We start from the raw sequence: 21,148 nt of genomic DNA, 5'->3' as shown, positions 1-21,148 counted from the left end.
AGTTCAAGCACAAAAGTTCATTCTTAAACCACTGAGCCCAACATAAGGTCTGCTTACTGGTTTTTCCTGAACACCGGGCGCTCAGAGCTCTGGAATTGGGATTTTATTTGTTTGTCTTTTTTTTAAACAGTGAATGAGATTTTAATGCGAGCTGTCAGTCGAACAAAGGACTCAGTCTGTCCGCTGAGTGAAAACCTTGTATCTCCACTTCTGGCAGCTTTCCTGCTTTCAGATCAGCTGCTGCACAAGTCAAGGTCACATTCTGACCTGTGAAACTCATAAAAACATTATCAGTAGAAACAGAGAAGTAATATAAGACATGACGTTTCCCGCGCCGTGTGTGTGTTTCAGGTTTGTGCTTTGTTTTTATTTTTATTTTTTTATTGCATAAAAACTTTGATAAATGATCAGGTAATTCACACTCATGATTGTTCTTGAGCCAAACTTGCTCTCTCAGTGTGTGTGTGTGTGTGTGTGTGTGTGTGTGTGTGTGTGTGTGTGTGTGTGTGTGTGTGTGTGTGTGGGCTGCAGATTAGATGCAAGGCTACAGCCTTTAGTCCCTCCTCCTTCCCCTGCAGATCTCTATATATACAGTGAGTGAGAGAAGCAGCCGAAGAGCTCTGTACCGGCTGCTCGTCAGAACACAGAGTGTGAGAGGGAGTGTGTACAGCAGAGAGGGACAGCAACAAATAGACACACACTCAGACTGAGTTACTATCTGACAGAGGGGACAGCACGCTCTTGTTTCTTTAAACTTCAAACTTGCAGCTGCAGGAAAGAAGGACAGACAGGTAAAAATTAGGCAGACAGGTAGAACAGGTGAAAAAGCCACTCATACTCTCCTTCAGTGATGGAAGACTACACTCTCCCCTTCTGGATTTACCTGGCCATTGTGACTGTGTTCATCGGCGGAGCCATGAAGAAGATCTTGGCGTCCCACCTGAACACCACCTCCACCGTGGTGGCCTGGCTGGGGGCCACCGTGCTGGTGGAGAGGCTGTGGGCGTTCTGCCTACCGGCCATGCTGCTCCCGGTGCTATTTGGCATCACCTTCTGCATCTACTATGCAACCAAGACCAGCCAGCCACGAGCCATGCTGCCTGCCCACGGCAAAGCCGTAATCATCACAGGTAAGAGGAGGCACTGCCCACTCATTCGGGTGTTTTATCGACACTAGAAATCAGACGTTTGTGTATTTATTCTGGGTTGGGTCTTATTTTCACAACAGCGTGTGTATGCAGTCTTTTTAGTTGTTGTCAGTTGTGCACTTTAGGTGAAATCCTCCTAATTTCTCCTCAATGATAAGGGTTTCTGTCAGATTTAGGATCCTGGGTGTCGGGAAGATGGGGAACTGGTTGCTCCAAAAGCATGAAAACCAACAATCTTTGCTTGAAAACAAGCAAACTTTGTAAATTTCTGAAAAGTGCATCATCAGATTTTGCTCAAACTTGTTTTGAGTTTATCAACGTATCTATCAGCAGGAGCATGTAATTTAAGATATGCTTATTTTACCCCGAGAAAAATCTGTCCTGAAATTACAGTACATCGGTGTTCTCTGTCTAAAATAAACCTCAAGCTGGCAGGAATCCCAAAGCTTATAAAGATCCCTGATCCTGTAATTTGCAGTTAGAATTTCATGCAAGCATGCAAAAGCAGAGCAGAAAAATATTAAATGCAGCCTTAAAACTTAATATTATACTGTTTTCAACAGAGCCTCTGAGGGGAAGGGTAGAGGCGAGCAGGCTTTCAGAGGTGAAAAGGAGAAGTTTTGTAATCTTTAGTGTGACTGTAAATGATCACAGACGTGGTGAGGTCCCGGTGTACTGAGCCCTCTTTAAAAACCATTCGAATCACCGCTCGGATCAAGGAGGTGATCTGATCCCAAAGGAAAACAGTGTGTGTTGGCTCTCTGTTTGTGTGTGTGACAGGGAATAAACTTTATGCACAATGAGCGCCTGCAGGGAGGGGGTGGGGGAGTGTGGTGGTCAAATGGGATTTCCCTTCACAATAAAAGTCAGCGTATAAGGGAAACGTCAGCGGTGTGTTTGCTGATCACAGATGACTGTTTTTGCTGCGCTCTCTGTTATCTGAGCACTGTGGAGTGAGTCTAATAGAAGACTTATATTCATGGGTGTGTGTGTGTGTGTGTGTGTGTGTGTGTGTGTGTGTGTGTGTGTGTGTGTGTGTGTGTGTGTGTGTGTGTGTGTGTGTGGGCTGACCTCCGTCTCCATGCAGCCTTAATCACACTTTTGTTGCCTGACATCCAGCTGGCCCAGGCCTCTTTGTGTCATAGTTAACGAGATAATCATATCTACAGATTAATGCGTCACTTTAATCACACCACGCTTTGCTTTTGTGTAACTGTACTCTCCTGTAATCTCCGTAGAAGCACACATATAGTGGAAACTTTCCCAAACTGCTCCTCAGGTAACCCTGAAAGGTAGGAAACAGCCGTTACTGTGGAGACAGAAAGACGCTCAGCCGTTGTGTTAAATTACCTGTTGCTTCCCTGTAAATGTCAAACACAGATCACATTAAAAAATATAATGAAATCTGCCTTGATCTACTGAGAGGGTGTTCATTGTTATTCATTAGTCCTTACCTGTTGTTTTCTTAATTTATTACTTGTTTAGTTCTCCTAGCTTCACATTTGGAGAAGTTAAGCTCAGAAAATAGGCGCGAAGTTTCTTAATTTGGAGCCCAAGTTCTATCGACCAATCACATCCGAGCAGATAAAAAGTGCGTGTGGAGAAAAAACAAGAGGTCACATTTGCAATTTCATAACAGTGACAATGGTAAGTCTCGATAGCAGCCAGTGACATTCACTGCCATCCATCTAATTTCTTTCTAAATAATTATAGGGTGTGTTTATTTTTTATAGCTCACTTGATTAGATTCTATCAAGGCATAAAGTTAAAGGTGTGGTTCCAGCGATGTCTCTTCTAAGTGCCTGCTGAGCTTTCTTAATATTTGACTGACTGTGTTGGAGCCTATGGAGAATTTTAATGCAGTTATCCCCTGGCTTACATAATAACCTGACACTCCAGCCTCTGGCAGTCACTTTTGGCTGCAAACACTTAAGCTTCAAAACCAGACTTCACAGTGGCTACGGTCACTTTTTACAAACAGCTACTGTAATGATAATTTCCCATGACACACAGTTTCTGAGATTTTTTGACATATAAAAAACAGGCTATTACCAACGCACATATTTCCTGTAAGGCAGCACGGTGGTTAGCACTGTTGCCGCACAGCAAGAAGGTCCTGAGTTCAATTCCACCATCAGGCCAGGGTCTTTCTGTGTGGACTTTGCATGTGTTTGTGTGGGTTCCCTCCGGGTACTCCGGCTTCCTCCCACCGTCCAAAGACATGCAGCTTGTGGGGATAGGTTAATTGGATAATTGCCACTAGGTGTGAATGTGAGTGTGAATGGTTGTCTGTCCCTGTGTGTTGGCCCTGCGACAGACTGGCGACCTGTCCAGGGTGTACCCCGCCTCTCGCCCTATGACAGCTGGGATAGGCTCCAGCGCCCCCCGCGACCCTGAAAAGGACAAGCGGAAGCGAATGGATGGATGGATGTTTCCTGTAAGCTGCGCACGATCAAAAACCCAAATACTGGAGCAATTACATAAATACACACAGGTAAAATGCGTCTTGGGAGGTTTTCTGTGTATTTTTCAAACAAATAAAAGTTATGTTAATTATTATCATCCCAAACAAAGTGAAATGTCATTCAGCTGCACAGGATTGGCCCGTATTTCCTGTTATATTTTCTTGCTTTGTGGGGATGTCAGTTTGTTTGCAAACACCTTTACACTTTGAACAAAGGTGTGGTCCAGATCTCTGCCACTCACCTCCCACACAGGAAGGAGTGCTCCTTTGAACGGGAGGAAAAAAATCTAGGTTAAACAAATAAAGCCGTTCACGTTCACGCATTAAACTGCACCGGCACCAGTGAGTATAACACATCACACAGCATCCATCAAGCAGCACACCTTTAGAAAAACAGATGTTAGCCATAAACTGGTCTCGGTGTCAGTCAGTCCACTTCTCTCGTTAAGAGTGAAATGTCTGGATGAACTGGCACAACGTTTGTCTCCAGTATTACTTACCCTACAGGCACAAATGATGGTAGGATACTGGAGGAGCAGAAGTCTGCATGAACAAACTCAAATGAGACGACACCTTTAGGGTGAAAGGATGATGGGGGTATTAAACAGCAATAGCAGGAGCAATGAGATGAACTAAAACAATACTCTGACTACTCACCAAAAGACTACCTCTAATAGCAATGAAACAGCCAAAACTCTTAAACCAATTAGTTGGTCTGTGGATTTAATAGATCAATGAATAAAATATTACGTGTTCCTCTAACAGCTAAAAAGTCAGATTCTCACGTCTGTACTAGTCTGATTGTACACATTCGCCATGGCACAGATTCAAAGTAATCCCAAACCAGAACAAACATATCCTGCAGACTAAGCGGTCTGACACCGGAGCTGTAGGGCTTCAGGAGATGGTCTGTTGACATGGCAAGACATAAATCCCTAAGACACACACGAGCATGCATGAAGATCACCACAGCACACATGGCCTTTACAAGATACAGCCTCACATCTTTGCACACCAACCACGTTATCCTACTATCAAGTACTTCACGCAGATACGGTGCGGAGCTTTATTTGAGATCTGATTACAGCCTGAAAGCTCTCTCACTTACGTGGCCCTTTGAACATTGGCTTCAACCCAGTAGAAGGGGAAATATCTACGAGGAGATTTAAAGCTGGTCCAGATCCCAGATCTCAACCAACAGATCGTTCTTAATTGGCTCTGCCGAAAACTGTTAGGGTCAACGTTTGGTCATTTTGGAAATAAGAGCAGAGGGTGGAACAAAAGGCTGCAGTAAACCTCTTAGAAAGCAAGTTGATTTATTCTAAACAGAGCCACATTCTTCAAAGGATGAGGGCTGAAGTCACAGGGCTCGGTGACTGGGCAGCGCTGCAGGTTGATGTCCTGCCAACGTGTTAAGGAAACCTCTCAGAGCCTTTAGACTCTTTCAGAGGGAGGGAAGGGAGTCATGGTCAGAACTGCTGATGACGGACACCTTAAGATGGTAAGTTGATGAGAATCTAAGGTTTTCTAAAACGCCTGCAGTAGTCTCCTGCAGGAGATGGCCTAGACCAGGGGTGGGCAATTCCAGGCGTCGAGGGCCGGTACCCGGCAGGTTTTAGATCTCACCTTGGGTCAACACACCTGAATCACATGATTAATTCGTTACCAGGCCTCTAGAGAACTTCAGGACATGTTGAGGAGCTAATTTAGCCATTTAAATCAGCTGTGTTGGTTCAAGGACACATCTAAAATCTGCAGGGACAGCGGCCCTCGTGGCCTGGAGTTGCCCACCCCTGGCCTAGACAAATCCCAGTCCTCTACTAAGTCCAAAGCACCATCTTGCCAGAAGCCCACCAAAATGTAATGGTTTCTTTCATTGCTCGGGCTTCGTCTCTCCAAGTCTGATGAAATTTGATCCTGTTGACAGACAAACACAGCTAAAAACAAACTTGGTTCTGTTAGACACATTTGTATCAGAAGCATGAATGTCTAAACTACACATTTCATCAAACCACTTTCTCCACGTTGAAACAGCTGCGTTCAGTAACTAACAATCAAAATATTTCTGTAGCAAAACCTACATTACATCTATAATCCCTTAACTGTGAGTAATCAGATTTTCTTCCTTCTACTTATTCGATCTTTGCTCTTTTGTATGCCCGTCTTCTTTCATCATTTTATTCATGTTTTTCTCTCTCGTTCTCTGTATTTACTCAATTGTGCTCCATTTTCCTTCATTGTTTTCCATTTCTACATTTTACTTCCTTGTTTCATAGTGCTGTTTCCCTTTTTTGGAATATTTTTCACTTTCCTTTCCCATTTGACTCGTGCACTTTCTTATGCTTCCACCCCTCGTTTCTCCTCCCTCATCTCAGTCACTCGGTTCAACAGAAAGTTCATCAGAGTTCACCTTTTCATAAACGCAGACTTAGAGTTCACCTCATGTCGTAGTCAAGAGTTTTAAAAGTTTTAAAAACTGTTTGCAGCTGCATCCGGGGTGAAGTCTTGTGTAATACGCCTCTGCTTATTAACAGTCTAGAAACCGAGGCTTTGTTATTCAAAGGTTTGATTCTGCAAGCTTTGCAGTCTTGACCTCTGCTTACAGTTGGACAATTGCATTGATGAAGCAATGGCAACCTTCATCATGTCCTCACGTCGAGTTCACGCACAGAAAACTTTTCTTTCACGCAGTCAGGCAAATAATAGCAGGATATTAGAAAACATTGCTCAATGTTTGCACCAAAAGCATTTTGTTCATAAAAACACCACAGAAGGCAAGGAGTGAAAAAACCGTGTTCACTGATTCCACATCAACAGGAACAGTAAGTGAAACGTGGAGTCTCATTGTCAGCTTGGTCAGCAGAAACCAAAATGTCTTCAAACCCAGAAAGCTAAATCATAGATTTAAACTGTAGTGCAGTTTCCAGACAAATTCAATTTCTCAAGCTGAATCTTGATAAGATGACATGGAATATTTTCATTTGTAAACATGCAACCCTAGAATTTCATCTTGGATCCTTAAAACCTCTCTGTGAATCATAACAGAAGTATGCTTTAGACCTTTTAGTCCAAAAAGTCTAAAAGAAGATTGGAAACCACTGCATTCTCCCAAATGGTCCATAGAACTTCATAAAATACCCTTAAACATCTCTACAACCTCTGCGGAGACACCAATCATATTTCTCGTTTGCTCGTCCTAGAAGCTCCTGTGAGTTTCTTGAACTCTCGTGGTTACATTCCTGGGTTATTCCCTGTGTTAACGATGAAGTTCTCTGAACACAGATATTAGGTGTGAATGTGATATTACGACAGTTCTGATCACTTCCAGGTGTATCTCACAGCTGATTTATAGACCCCCATGACCTTCCAAGTCCAGCAAAAGGGAGAAATAGAAATCCTCAGACACATTTCTTTCACACCTCTTTAAACTTTTTCATGAAGCTCTAAACACTAAGCGATGGCTCACATTTCGTAGTTCAGCACAAACATTGGCTGTCACCCTTTTTCACTAACAGTGTTGTAACATCACAATCCTGACTTTTTCATCCCACATCTGTAACTTTTTGGGGTCATTTTTTAACCTCGTTTGATTGATGGCAGTCTTTGTATCCTATAACGTTTTCTGTCTGCAGGGTGTTATATTAACCAAAGGAGATTCCCCAGTACAGGAAAAATTGCCTTGGTAATCAAAGAAAAACGTTTTTCTTTCCCTTTTCCCCTTGATTAAAAGGGGAAAACAGTTGGAGGGTTTTTGGGGGGGTTTGTTTCTTTTTACAAAGACATATTATTACTTCTCTCCAAACCACAGGGTTAAGTTTAGGATTGCGAGCTGGTGTTGGGGTCTTCACTGATGATCACTTAGACCTCAGACTTCATGAGTGATTCGTGGTATTTTTGTCTTTTTCTTGGGAAGAACATTTGCCACACACTGTGCAAGTTTAATATCAACAAATTAAAATTTTAGTGGTTTTATGTGAGTTAGCTCTCCTGTCGGTGGCAGTTATTTAGGTCTCTACAAAGTGTCTTTTCGACCTTATTCATATTTGTTCTTCTCTGTCTCTGCACACATTGTTTTCTTAACCTCAGGAGCCTCTCAGAGCCTCAGCCATAAATTGCAGCGCTGCTCCCCTTTAGACCTGGAGCCTCTTTTCTGCAATACCGCAGTCACATATTCACCTCAAAACCTCTGACCACAAACACAAACATTTTTTTATTCCTACGTATTCGTTTTTGCCCTGATCATATCTCAAACGGTGTCACTACCTTGACGTACGAATCATGACAAAGCAAACCAAACAAACCATCTCAAATACGTTTTCCACCACAGCATGGTGCAACAAACAACAGGACTTACTGTTTCTGTAAATGTGGTTTCTCCTGTCGCTGTCCTTTAGCCATCAACCAAGAATCTGCAGCTCCCGGGGAACCTGAAGATGAATAGGATCATACGACGATTTGAGCGGACATATCAAATTAATTGTGTTATGTAAGGGGAAGGGGATCAGGGTCAGACAAACTTGTTTGTTCTTTGACGTGGCTAACACAGAAAGTGTTAAGCTGGGCTCAGCTTTTTCAGCACTGTGATGACGTGGTGAATTTTTCATTAGTCAGGCTTCCGCGTCTGCAGTCACACACTCGGTATACCGAGGATAGACCAGCGCATTAACAGGCGTGCTTTTCTTCTCTGCTCTTTGAGATGAAAATGCTCTTTAGGGGGGAAAACAAATTGGATGAATTCAGAATTTCACCAAAAAACAACAAAGATGAAGTACTTTAAATCTGCACACAGTATAGTTCCTTTTGAGACCCTCGGCTGTGTGTGGTGGCCCTTTGACTCAAGACTCAAGAGCTGGTCTCCTGGCCTTATGTCAATTTTGTTTGAGTCTGAGAGCTAAAAGACATCACAGCATGAAACCGGCTCCCCCTCCCCACATTCCCCTCTGTTATCAGATATCAAGCTGCTCACAATAACAAAGCACAGCTCAAAATATCCTGGCAGTTGAACAGCAAGTGGAACTCAGCAGAAAGCGTTTGCAGCTATGAATCAGGTGTTTCTGCAGCGTGGAGCAAAGCTGAGGTATTTATTTCACTCTCACTCAGCGGCTTTTTTCTCAGGACGTGACTCTGGAAATCCTCCAAGGACACGGATAGAAACAACTTGCCAACGCCTCGACACTCTCGCCAGCAGAGCTCTTTCAGACACCCGCTGCACAAAAGAACAAACAGAACAGCGAGTACCGCTGTGGATCAGGTTGTAGGACCAGGACTTCTGGGAAACTGGGCGAGCTGCGGGGTACGTGACAGATCCCCACGGTGGCTGTTTCTGAGGGACACTGCAGTCCTGCTGGAGGAACATATGTGGGTGTGTGAACACAACGGCTCTGCGGTTGGTTCCTCATAAAGTTTGAGGAAAAATAACAGCTCGCTCCACTGATCAGGGAATGAAGGAATTCAGGAATCTGTTAATTATTATTGACTAATTACTTAGTTTAAAAATGCAGTGAAACAGTTCCAAGAGCGTCTGAGACCGCATGCCTCTGCCAAGGCTGAAAACTCCTTTCACACCATGCATGTGTTAATGCCTAATCTTAGCCCAGATAACAGTAAGATTATTGTGTAATGATTAAAACTTTCCAGTTGTGCTGTAAAACATGTCCATATTATTTTCAGAAACAAACAAAAAACAAAACAAGCATTGGTGAAGGTAAAGAAAAAGGTTCACGCATTAACAAAGAACTTTGTGTTTGAGTCGATCTTTTGTCAGATTCTGTTCGAAATGAAAACTCTGCATTTGTGAGCTACACCTGAAGGACTGGATGGAGGAAGTGCAGGGTGCAATGCTGTGACACCAGAAACCAGGTTCACACCCAGACTCTTGCCTGTGGCTGAGCCAACAAAAGCTCTTTTGTGCAGGTTTAGGTACTTTTCAGGACCTGAACCAGGATCTGAGCAGAACCAGGAAGCCGTCATAATGCTGCAGGTAGTACAGGTGGAGCCTGGAGTCAGGAACAGACTGTCAGACACAAGATATGAAAACTTATCCCTAACCTGGCGGCGGTGTCTCACACGTGTTTCTCTGTAAGCATCTGAGTGGTCATTTTGCCTGTTTTGTAATGTTTTGTGTTTCCAACAAGAACAGTTAACAGATGAAGGTTCTGGTTCGGGGGCCATGAGCTGCGTGACTAGAGTCCCAGATTAGATATTGTGCTAGAACACTGTGTGATATTTTGCTGAAAGTATCATGTATTTATAACATAGGTATATATGATTTATATAAAGCAACTTTTTGGAGTCAAAGTCACATAAACCAAAACCAGTGTTTGCTTTCTTTTTTTCTTCAGAGGCAAAGACAAGTGCATCTCGTTTTCTTTTTCGTTGGCTCTGCAGCTTGACGTTAACAGTAAAGAGACATGAACTTGAAAAAAATGCTCGCTCTGTCCCTGCAGGCTGCGACTCTGGCTTTGGGAATGCAACGGCTAAACATCTGGACTCCCTGGGCTTTGAAGTGTTCGCCACAGTGTTGGATCTGAATGGAGACGGAGCCAAGGAGCTGCAGAGGACCTGCTCACACCGCCTCACCCTCCTCCAGGTGGACATCACCCAGCCACAACAAGTGCAACAGGCCTTGCTGGACACCAAAGCCAAACTGGGGCTCAAAGGTAAAGACGAACTGCTTTTTCTGAGTCTGTTCATACCAGACAAACCAGCTAGGATTAGGCTTAATGGATTTAATGGAGCTACCGCCACATTTATCAAGTGTTTCAGGGTCACAAGTTAGGATGATCGCGTGTTCTTATGACTGCGGTTTGAGATGTAACATTTAAATCTCAGCACGAGTTTGACATCTGAAATGGCTCGTGTAGTCTTCTCCAAACTGTACTCTGTTTTAGAAGTAGATCCAAAGAAAACAGGAATGATGCCAAGTTTTACTTTTAATATATTTTATATGGTTCAAAGTATGTTTGACAAAGGACAGATTATTTATTGAACTTAAAAGCTGAAATAAAACTTTTGAACCCCATAAAAAGAACAAATCTCTGCAGTCCAGATGTCGATAGAGCATAAAAAATAATCTCTGAATATCTTTCTGGATTTCGTTTGAAATGTTCTGACGAAATCGTCAGCAGCTTCAAGTACATCTTCACCTGTTGACCTGTTATCATCAAAAGTCTTGGGTATTAAAAAAATACAAAGAACTAAACTTCAAAGCGGCTCCATCAACATTAGCAACACTAAATTAGTGACATCTTGACTGCAGGGAGCTGAGTGATTATGAATGAAGTCACCGGGTGTCATGGTCCTGGGTCGTGCGACCCAGTGTTTTGTGTTTAGTCTATTTTGATGTTTATTGATTGTTTAGGTTCATTAAGTTAGTCCAGCCATCTGTATATACCACCCTTGCATTACATCTCCCTTGCCCTTCGTGTGTTTATGTCTGTGTGTCTTGTACTGTCAAGTTCATGCTGTCAGTTATGTCACCTCCCCCTGTACTACGTCTCCCCGGTTCATGTCTCATGTTTCCTGTTTTACTTTGAAGGCCTGCATTCACTGTCAGTGTATTCAGTTTCACTCCTCCTGTCCTGTCGTTAAGTTCATGTGTGTCAGCTGCGTTCCCATGTGTGGCCACTTCCCCTGATCATTCCTCATGTGTATTTAGTCTCTGTGTTTCATGTAGTCTGCGTCGCGTCGTCTGTGTTCCCACCCTCCATGTTTCCATGCCCGGTCTGTTGTATTCATAGCCTTACCTTAGTTCATTCCCAGTTTAGGTTTCTGTTTAGTTATTGCTTTTGAGCTGCCCTTATTCTTGTTTGTTTCTCTTGCGTTACCAGCCACAATAAAAGGCTCGCTTTTGTTTAAAGTTTACTCCCGTGTCACTCGTGTCTGCACCTGAGTCCTCCACGCACTCTCCACACGGTCTGTCACAGCGGACCGTGACACCGGGCAGTTAAGGGTTAAACAAAACTGGAACAGGAAGGAGTTCAGAAAAACAACAGCAATCTGCAGGGAACAGGTGTATGTAGCGAGGTGGCCTGTCAGTTAACTTGTGACTTGACACGCCGGTGTGATAAAGTTTAATCACCTGCTGAGCTTCTGGTGAACTTCACAAGATCAAGGTTCGAAGGGAGAGAGATTTATGAGCACCGGTAAATGCTGGACTGCTCCTTTAAATGGTCGGCTGATTCTGCACAGCGTGCTGGTTCAGAGCGTGCAGCGATGCACAGGAATGTGTGGTGGAGTTTGTCCAACAGCCTTCTAGGAAATCACAGTGGCAGAGGAGGCACTCAGGCAGCAAAACCACTGCAAATGGCTCGGACTGCTTTGCGAGTGGAGGACTGTTCGAGAGGTGTAGTGCAGGTGTCTCATATTTCACACACAGATATCAGAGTGTTGATTCAGTCTGTGATTGGCTCAGCCCTGCAGCACCCACTGGCTTTGTAATTAGACATCTTAGACCGCTGGCTTCATGTCCCAGTCATTTAAGGATACACACAGTGTGTGTGCGTGTGTGGATGTAATAAAATATCTGGAAGGAAAGGTCACTTAAACACACGCTGGAACTGCGCGTGTGGTTTATGTCCTTGCATGAGTGTGCACTTTTTTACTCGTGTTGTTGGGACATGGATTTGGCCACAGTCACACTGTAAGGATTCGCCTCCCTGCGAGACATAAATCATGAAACTGTTGTGTGGTTTGCTTGGAGATTTCTAAGAGCGGATTCAGAAAAAGATTCAGAAAGAATCCCCTCTTGCTTTATTTTAATTGAAGATCAATCGAGTTGTAGTTTTTCCATAAAATTTCCCAGCTATGAGAAAATAAAAACATACTTTTAGAAAATCCTGCAAATCTATTAAATGTCTCATTTAGAAACGAATTCTTTGTTCTGGCACCAAACGCCCATCTTCTGCATTCTGTTTGCTTGAATTGCCATTAAGATGTCCTGAAGCTCATTGGACAAAGTTTAGAAGGCTACACACCTGATTATGCAATAAAACATTGATAAGCAGAGATTATGGTGAGGCTAAAACACTCTATTTAAAGCCTCAAGTGTTCCCAGAAGCCAAAGAAAAGAAAGCTGGAGTGCCTCTTCATAGATCTGGCTATCAGACAAAACTAGTGATTGAGCAAGATAGTCCTTGACCAGGGAGGGAACCCAAAGATCACTCCAAGAGAGGGCTCTGTGGGGATGTCTGCCTTACATAAGGACTCTTAGAGTGGTAATAAGTGTTCATTAATAACCACAAAGACACATTAAGGTTGCCTTTCACAATAAAATTCTTTACTGCAGCTTATTTCAAGCAGCTTCGGTTTTACAATTTTAGTTTTATCCGAAGGTCACCTCCAGTTCCAGTTCACAGAACATGAACTGCTGCCTTCTGGTTTGGAAACTTTATGTTTGACCTTTTTACCGCTGACCCAGAGTCAAAGTTTGGCCTGTTGTTTGCCTGCTTATCATTCATCAGCTCAGACCTAAACAAAGTTCCCACAGCGGCCCCCGAAACAAACACTGTGATTCTGGGACAGCCGCTTCAGATGAGGACGAGTGAGGCTTATTTACACCAGCAGAGCGAGAGAGAGAGTTGTTGGTGTACTACAGCTGAATGTGTTGGCAGTCTGAGGGTCTGCGGAACAAATGTTACATAAAAGTTCTGAGAAAACACACCAGGCCTCCACATGTTCGCTGTGAATCCAAGAGATCAATCAAAAGTACTCAGACTCTCACCACAAAGGAAACATGGTCCATCATTAGAAAAGTAATGACTTATTTATTCAAATATACCCAAATTCTTCAAAAGTAAGGTACAGAAGATGATTTAAATTTTAAAGTTCTGTCAGTCAGCTCGATAATTAAAACTAAAACAATTAGAATGGTTCACATTATTTCACAGTATTTGTGCGCAAATATGTGTGTAAAATACAAAATAGCATCAAATACTTGGAGTGCAATTACCTTAAGTTTCACTTAAGTAGCAAGAAATAATACTAAAGTCAAACTCTTTATTCATTTGAATACCAAAGGTCAGCATCTACTAAAAAAGATTTTTCACAATCAAATCCGAAACGCTGTAATTAATTAAATGTATCCTGTCATGTCAGTAACTATTAAATTCGCCTTTTTGTTGTCCTCTGGCACACAAGCCATCTGTTTTACCATTAGTGCTTTCATGTGTCTGTGTCAACACACCACATTTCCTAACCTCTGCCGTGCGTTGGTTTGTCTTTGCAGGTCTGTGGGCTTTGGTGAATAACGCCGGCGTGTGTGTGAACTTCGGAGAAGTCGAGCTGTCGCTGATGTCCAACTACCGTGGGTGCATGGAGGTCAATTTCTTCGGCACGCTGAGCATCACCAAGGCCTTCTTGCCGCTGCTGCGACAGACCAAGGGACGCATTGTGACCATCTCCAGTCCCGCCGGTGTGTGTCTGAGACGTTCACACACACACACACATACAAAGATGCTGTGATAAATCTTACGTGAGTGCTCCAAAGTGAGTGAGCCACACTTAAACTGTTGCCTTCAAACAGCCAAAGCAAACAAACAGCGCTGCTGCCGGCCGTTTGTCCAACTCGACTCTGTCATCATGCCAAAACACCACAGTGCAACCAAATCAATCAGAAAGGTTCATCCCCAGGTGCAGTTAATGAGCTCAGCAGCTTCCACTGACATCTGCTGTTGGTTAGACTGTAAGACAGAGTTTAACATTTTCTCTGTATGTGGTGAGGTGGAAAGGGAACAGTTCATGCTCTGGGCCCTAAAAACACTAAACACATCTGCAGAAGATATATATCGTCCTCTTTCTTAGACTCACATTGTTACATCTAACACAGAAATGAATAACCAGGATATCCAAGAGTGGACTTAATGAGACTAATATATGCTGTTATAACAAAGCTAATTTGGCTACTGTGCATACGGAAGAAATGTTATAGTTAATTTTGACCATAATGTACAAATTTATTTAAGAATTTCTTCCCTGATCAGCTTTTTGCATTTTGTTGATTCAGTTTAATAAAAATTCCACTAGTTACATTTTCTTAGTTTAGTTTTTTATGTCAAATTTTTAGTCCAGTTGGATCCAGCAAAGTGAACTGATGTGGTTCTTTGACCACAACTCAGAAGCAAGACCCACTTTTTTCATTTTTTCATCTGGTAGATCTGTAACTTGAATCACAAGTTACTTTGATGGTTTGTTTATTATGTCTTATGAGCACTGTTGAGAGAAAGGTTTTCTGAATTAGTACCTGAGTAAGTGCAGGCGTTGCGCACCAGTGGATGAATACTCTGACAAATTAACCTGAGTAAGTTAGTTCAAGTGAAGGTTTAAAAAACAGGAAGGAAGGAAAGCACTTTAGGGCTCATTTGGTCTGGTTCTGTGGGTGAAGGCAGCTGCACAGCAGCAGAACAAACAAAGAAGAAAATGACCAATTCTTTTGTAGAGTATTTAGCCTTAATCTTACTACATGAAAGAGGTCATGCTGACGCTTTACCCGTGCTTCTAGGTGACCAGCCATTTCCCTGCCTGGCAGCATATGGAGCATCTAAAGCAGCTCTGAACCTCATCACTGAGACTCTGAGACATGAGCTGGAGCCCTGGGGAGTCCAAGTGTCCACCATCCTGCCATCCTCATACAGGACAGGTACCAGTACCAAACAGTACCCTGGACACCTCAACTCACCACAGTTTACAGAGGAATGAGCAGAGATTTGAGGTCAAACAGAGTAGTTGGGTTATTGGCTGCATTCAGTCAATTAAAAACCTGCATGAATGATTTATGTCATGCTGGTATTCGGACCTACTAAGGCACAATAGTCAACGGAAACAAATTGTTATTTTTATATGAAATGTGATAAGATGTAGGAGTTCCACAAGGCTCAATCAACGGTCATCCAATATTTTCATTTTCCAGTTAGAAGCTTTAATCAAACGAAATAAATCTGTTGTTACTGCATTATAAAACTAGACACGGGAAACTAAAAGAAACTTTATTTGACACTTTTTTAAGTTAAACTGTAGTATTTTTAATAGCTTCGTTTAATGGTACCAACCAGAGAATTCGATTTATTCACTGTTTTCAAAACCAACTCGTACTATTCACATCACTTCATATTCTTATCAAATAATTTTCTGTAATATTGACAGACCAAGAAATCTGTAAAAAACTAAAGTAAAAAATTTTTAAAAACTGTTCCACATTCTGGTTCAAAAAGTAAAAGTGATGAGTGGAATATGAAAACATTTGTTTGGCTGCCAAACCTTCCAGAGAAGATGACAAGTTGTGACGAAGGGCTCGCTAAGCGCTGAGGTGAGATGTAGAAATAAGCTTAAGATTTTTATTAATTCGGATCCATCGGGAATAAACTGCACTCCTCATCCTGCAGGAGTTGTACACTGTGGTTTGGCCTCATGTCAAACACAATGACAGCCCTCCTGCTGAGGAAAGTACGCTCGTGATGAGAAACACATGTGTGATGGACCATCTGTTTTCACACACGCACACACTCAGCGCTGACTTGGGATTTCGAAACTCTTCGGGGATGGATGGATATGATTAGAGGGAGGGAGGGAGCATGCCTCAGTAATTCACTTTGTCCTGCAGTTGCTGTGCTCAGGAGACAGATCAACATAACAACTCAACAACCTGATTATGTTGAAATGTAGAGACAATATCTAACTCACAATCACGGGCCAGTGATGGAGTAAGTACTTGCATAATTTACTTTAGGAAAATTAGCAGTAACGCATTAAAGTACTGACAATAAAAAGTCCCTGAAGTATTAAAAGTTCTGACTGTGCAATAGAGTATATTATACTATCAGTGCATTATTCTCTTCTGACTCAGAGTCTGTTGTAACCTGAGATGCAAAATTGCAGAAACTGGGAGAAAATAAACACCTGAGCATCAACCAATAGACGCATTGCTCCATGCAATTAAATTACGCTTTCTAATCTTTAGCAGTCTTAATGACTTTGTAAAGGGATCTAATTCAATGTTATGTCAAAGCTATTTATCATTTTTTCATAAACATTTAAAAAGCATGAAATATCTAATTTTCTTCCTATGCTTCTATAAGAAATTGACAAATCTTAAATAAATTGTTTGGCAGTAGCAAAAAGCAAGTTGCAACTTGTGCATAATCATCAGCATAGAAAGTGCATTTTGGAAAATAAAAATTAAATACTTAAATGCTGCTAGTAGGACTGTTAATATTGATCTAAACCACACAAACGCTGATTATTTTTTTCATTATTTATATGATTTGAAAAACAGTGTGATTATCTGTCTCAAAGGCCTTTACAAACCAGTGAAGACTGCAGTAAAAGAAAGTTAGTCTCCTTCAGGAAAACCCCTCGTTAATAGCTTACCAGTGTTTGCCAGGCAGTGATGGGATCAGCTTTAACCCTAAACTCTAAATTACTTTTGTACACTTTATTATCACACATTAGAGTGAAATGTGTTTCTTATTGGTCTGAAGGTAAAAGAAAATCTTTAAACAGTGAAAAAAGCTTTTAAAAGTCCACTTGCACTCAGCTGTAATAAAAACAGGTTGTAATGTTTACCACTGCAGTGTGACCAAAATTATTCTAGTCCTCCTGGGTCCTCACAAAAACAATAAAAGCAAACAGCAGCTTCAAACAGGAAAACGTAGGACAGCAAAAGAACCACAGAGAGGAGTTCCCGTCACGCCGGCTGTGGTGATGACAGGGATGTAAACACCGAGCTGGCTCACTTTCCATCTGTTTACTCTTTAATCCTGAAGAAACAGGTTTGCATTTAAGCTTCTTATCCCACTCTTCAACTTGAACTTTCCAAGACCTGCTGACACCATGTTCAACAGTTAAACAGCCAGTCCGCAGCTGAGTCAAGGCTCACACTGAGGCAGTGAAGTGTCAAAAGCTGCTGATTCTGTGCAGGCAGCTACAGCCGTCCCTTTTGTTGAAATTAAACCTGCATGTGAAGCAGAGATGCTGATTCTAAACCTAAAAAACTACACACCGAAGGCCTAAAATGGATTTTCACTTTAAATGTCGAAGTTAAAAAGCAAGCAATATTGGGGTTTGGTGTCATTGATGTTGCTATGGTAACACTGCCCTCTTCTGTCTGCAGCTCAGTCCAGTAACTCCGCCTACTGGGAGAAACAGCACAAGCATCTGCTGCAGAATCTGTCCCCGGCGTTGCTTGAGGACTACGGTGAGGAGTACGTGACCGAGACCAAGGATCTGTTCCAGACCTTTGCCAAACACACCACCACCAACCTCCAGCCTGTTGTTGACACCATCGTGCAGGCGCTGCTGGCTCCGCAGCCTCAGCCGCGTTACTTTGCAGGCTCTGGCTTGAGCCTCATGTACTTCCTCCACACCTACTTTCCTTACAGCATGAGCAACAACTTTCTGAAGAAAAGGTTTTTGAAGAAGAATGTGATCCCGCGCGCTCTGAGGAAGCAGTCAGCCTTTGATCTGAACCTCAGCCTTCATAACAACAACAATGAGGAGAAGCTACAGCAGATGTGAGACAGTCAACACAGAGGGTATTATCCTGCAGATAGAGGACCACTTCTGTAACACACTCATAGAGCTGTCGTTTTATGTTTTTTAAAATGTTGAAGGGAACATTGAGATGCACCAAAATGGTTTCTGTTTGTCTCTGTAATGTCTGGCCTGCATGGGGAGGTCAGGGGGTGGGGTTCGGCAGATGCAACCACAGGCCGATCACGGGACACCTTCACCTCTGCCAGCTGTACTGAATAAACACCGGAAGGATCACACTGATGTCATGTGCCTTTATCACATAGAAAGCAGCTTTGCAGGTGGAAGCAAACACTACAGCAGCTCATTAAACCAACACCAGCACAGCCATACAAAAATATCGTTTGCAGAAAGATATCAATTTTTATCACCTACATCATATTAAATTATTTAGCTTCATAATCATAATAAAAAGTTAATTTTCTATCAACCCATCAACAGTCAGTGTGATTCTTAGATTGAGACTAAGCTAGATGACATAAAATCTACTGACTCAGCACGACTCGTCCCGTGTTGAATCAAATTATATGCCTGATTCAAAGACTGCAGATTATTATAAATTCTCAAAAACCCCAGCAACAACAGTTTTCTTGCTGTCTAAAGGAGCTTTTACTGACTATCGCTCTGGAGTTTAACAAATCAAACACTGGTCTGGTCCATCTCCGGATGTCAGGTCTGGCCCCACACTGATTCGACTGATGCTGCTACCTGAACCTGATGTTCAGCCAAAATTAACGCACAAAAAAAGAGCCAAATCTGACATTTGTGTCCGGGCCAGAGCAACATCACAGCTGAGTCAAGCCACCTGTGAGCATCTTAAAGCAGCAAGTTACAAAGTCAAAGTTAAAAATCTAAGGGAAACCTCAGATCTGTAACTCAAATCTCGTCCGGCCAGCTCCACGTTTATATTCAGTACAGAAACTGGTAGAATGAGAACACACCTGCTGAATACTGTGTCTTTGCTCAACAGAGTCAACTGACAACAAGTCAGAGGCCCTTATTAGAAGCAGATTTCATTATTTGCAGGCCCTCATTTATGGTTCCTGATGTTCCATCGTCTCTAAGTCGCCTCTGTCAGTGCGCCCCAGGGTGGCTGTGGTTATAATGTAGCTTGCCATCACCAGTGTGCGAATGTGTGTGTGAATGGGTGGATGACTGGATATGTAAAGCGCTTTGGGGTCCTTAGGGACTAGTAAGGCGCTATATAAATACAGGCCATTTACCATTTACCATCTAAGTCATAAACACTTTTTAGTGAGGCACAAAGAACTGCGTCACAGTAAATTCATTACATACATGAATCGTTAGTCATGGCACAGTCAGGAATCATTTGGGATTTTTGCATTAAATAACAGCGTGTAGAAATACTGAATGAAACTTTTGTCTAATTTTTGCTAAAATCTTTGGCCTTCTGTGAAAAAACAAAAGAAAAAAGGAGTAAAAAGGGAACAAACAGTGAAATGAGCTGCTGCAGTGCTGCGTCCATCCACCTGCATCAGAGAGAAACATATTCTTCTTCAGGTATTTAAAGACTTTACTTACACTTGTGATCTCTGGGGTCCGGGTATTTTCTGCAGGAAGCAAATTGAGGCAAAATAATTTCAAAACAAAATCACGCTTTCAGTTTGACGTATTTTGGTTTCATTTTATATGCAAAACCAAAACACAGTGACTTTATTATCTGATTTTGGCTTGAGAAGTTTGCTCATCAACGCCAAACATGGTTATCAGACTTCCTGTTTGCATTTCGCCTTCGAAATAAAAGCACAACTAACTCTGGTGATGAATGTAGATAGTTGAGCTTAAACTTAATTTTGATCTTTTTAGCCTCTGAAATCCAGATGATCCAGCTACATTTTGGTTCTTGACAGTGAGCCACAGACACGTTTCTGTTATTCTCATGGAAACTAGAAAGAAACATGCTGTTTTCTCGCAGGACAGCCTGCTGGTTTCTCTCACTAAATGCCGACTTCATCTTCAGGATCTTTGTTTCTTCACCCTGTGTCGTCATTGTCTCTTTGATTAAATGTATAAACATGGATCAATAAATCATGTAGCAGTTTTTTTCTGCTGTTGTAAATGCAACAATTCAAACCTCAAAACTTTATACAACACATGTACAGAGCAGATATGGTATTATATGCTGGGGTGTTGCTATGAGTCATGCAGACACTACATAGCTAAAAAAACAAACTTTTGTGCACATGTTCAGGGTGTTGTGTTTCTGTGGTTGGAAACAGCCTGTCTCTCATCAGACTCACCTCCAAAAACATCCCCGAGTTTTTTCATTTTGTGTTTTTTGTTCTGTCTATTTGTGTGTTTGTTTTGTTTCTCAGCCCATTTCGAATCAAACTATTTATGGCATCTTTTCTTTTATCACCATTCAAATTGTGACTTTGTTTCTTTTTATAAAAAAAATTTAAGAAAACTAAAAAAAAAAAAAACATGATGTAAAACGTTCACTTGGTTGATTCTGTAATAGAAATAAAGTTGGCTTTTCAGACTTCTACCTTTGCGGCGATTTGTGAATTTGTGTAGAAATATGAAGATATCCCCTCTAGAACAGTACACAGTGGTCCCTCCCTATATCACGACGGTGCAATTTTCTCTGTTTTTTTGGTTAGGTTTGGGAGTTGTTGTTTTTTTTACAGCGCATTGTGCTCTGCGTCCTGATTGGCTGTAGACCATTTTCAATCAATCTCGTGCTGTGTCTCCTGTACAGTACAGAATGCGTTCAGCTTGTCAAATTTACATAAATCTTTGCCAGCAGAAGACAACAAACATAACGGTGTCGACGTCAAAGGATTATAAGGCACATTAAGCGAAACAAAACTGTCAGATAATTCAAACTTAACTTCCTCTACTTCCATACCATTAATAATAATGGATTGGATTTATATAGCGCGTTTCAAGGCACCCAAAGCGCTTTACAATGCCACTATTCATTCACTCTCACATTCACACACTGGTGGAGGCAGCTACAGTTGTAGCCACAGCTGCCCTGGGGCAGACT

At 42.1% G+C, this 21,148-nt stretch overlaps 1 protein-coding gene across 1 annotated transcript; it reads left to right on the top strand.

Moving 5' to 3' along the window:
• Positions 1 to 629: 629 nt before the first annotated feature.
• hsd11b2 (hydroxysteroid (11-beta) dehydrogenase 2) lies at positions 630 to 20,644 on the top strand. Its single transcript, XM_004539850.5, has 5 exons — positions 630 to 1,130; positions 10,059 to 10,271; positions 13,838 to 14,023; positions 15,110 to 15,247; positions 17,717 to 20,644. The coding sequence occupies exons 1-5, from the start codon at positions 851 to 853 to the stop codon at positions 18,118 to 18,120; spliced, it is 1,221 nt and encodes a 406-aa protein (XP_004539907.1). The 5' UTR covers positions 630 to 850; the 3' UTR covers positions 18,121 to 20,644.
• The last annotated feature ends 504 nt before the right edge of the window (positions 20,645 to 21,148 follow it).

This window comes from Maylandia zebra, linkage group LG1, assembly GCF_041146795.1.
Source record: "Maylandia zebra isolate NMK-2024a linkage group LG1, Mzebra_GT3a, whole genome shotgun sequence".
Taxonomy (NCBI): Eukaryota; Metazoa; Chordata; class Actinopteri; order Cichliformes; family Cichlidae; genus Maylandia; species Maylandia zebra.
Note: the sequence above shows the minus strand (reverse complement) of the source record. Positions and strands in the feature narration are given on the sequence as shown.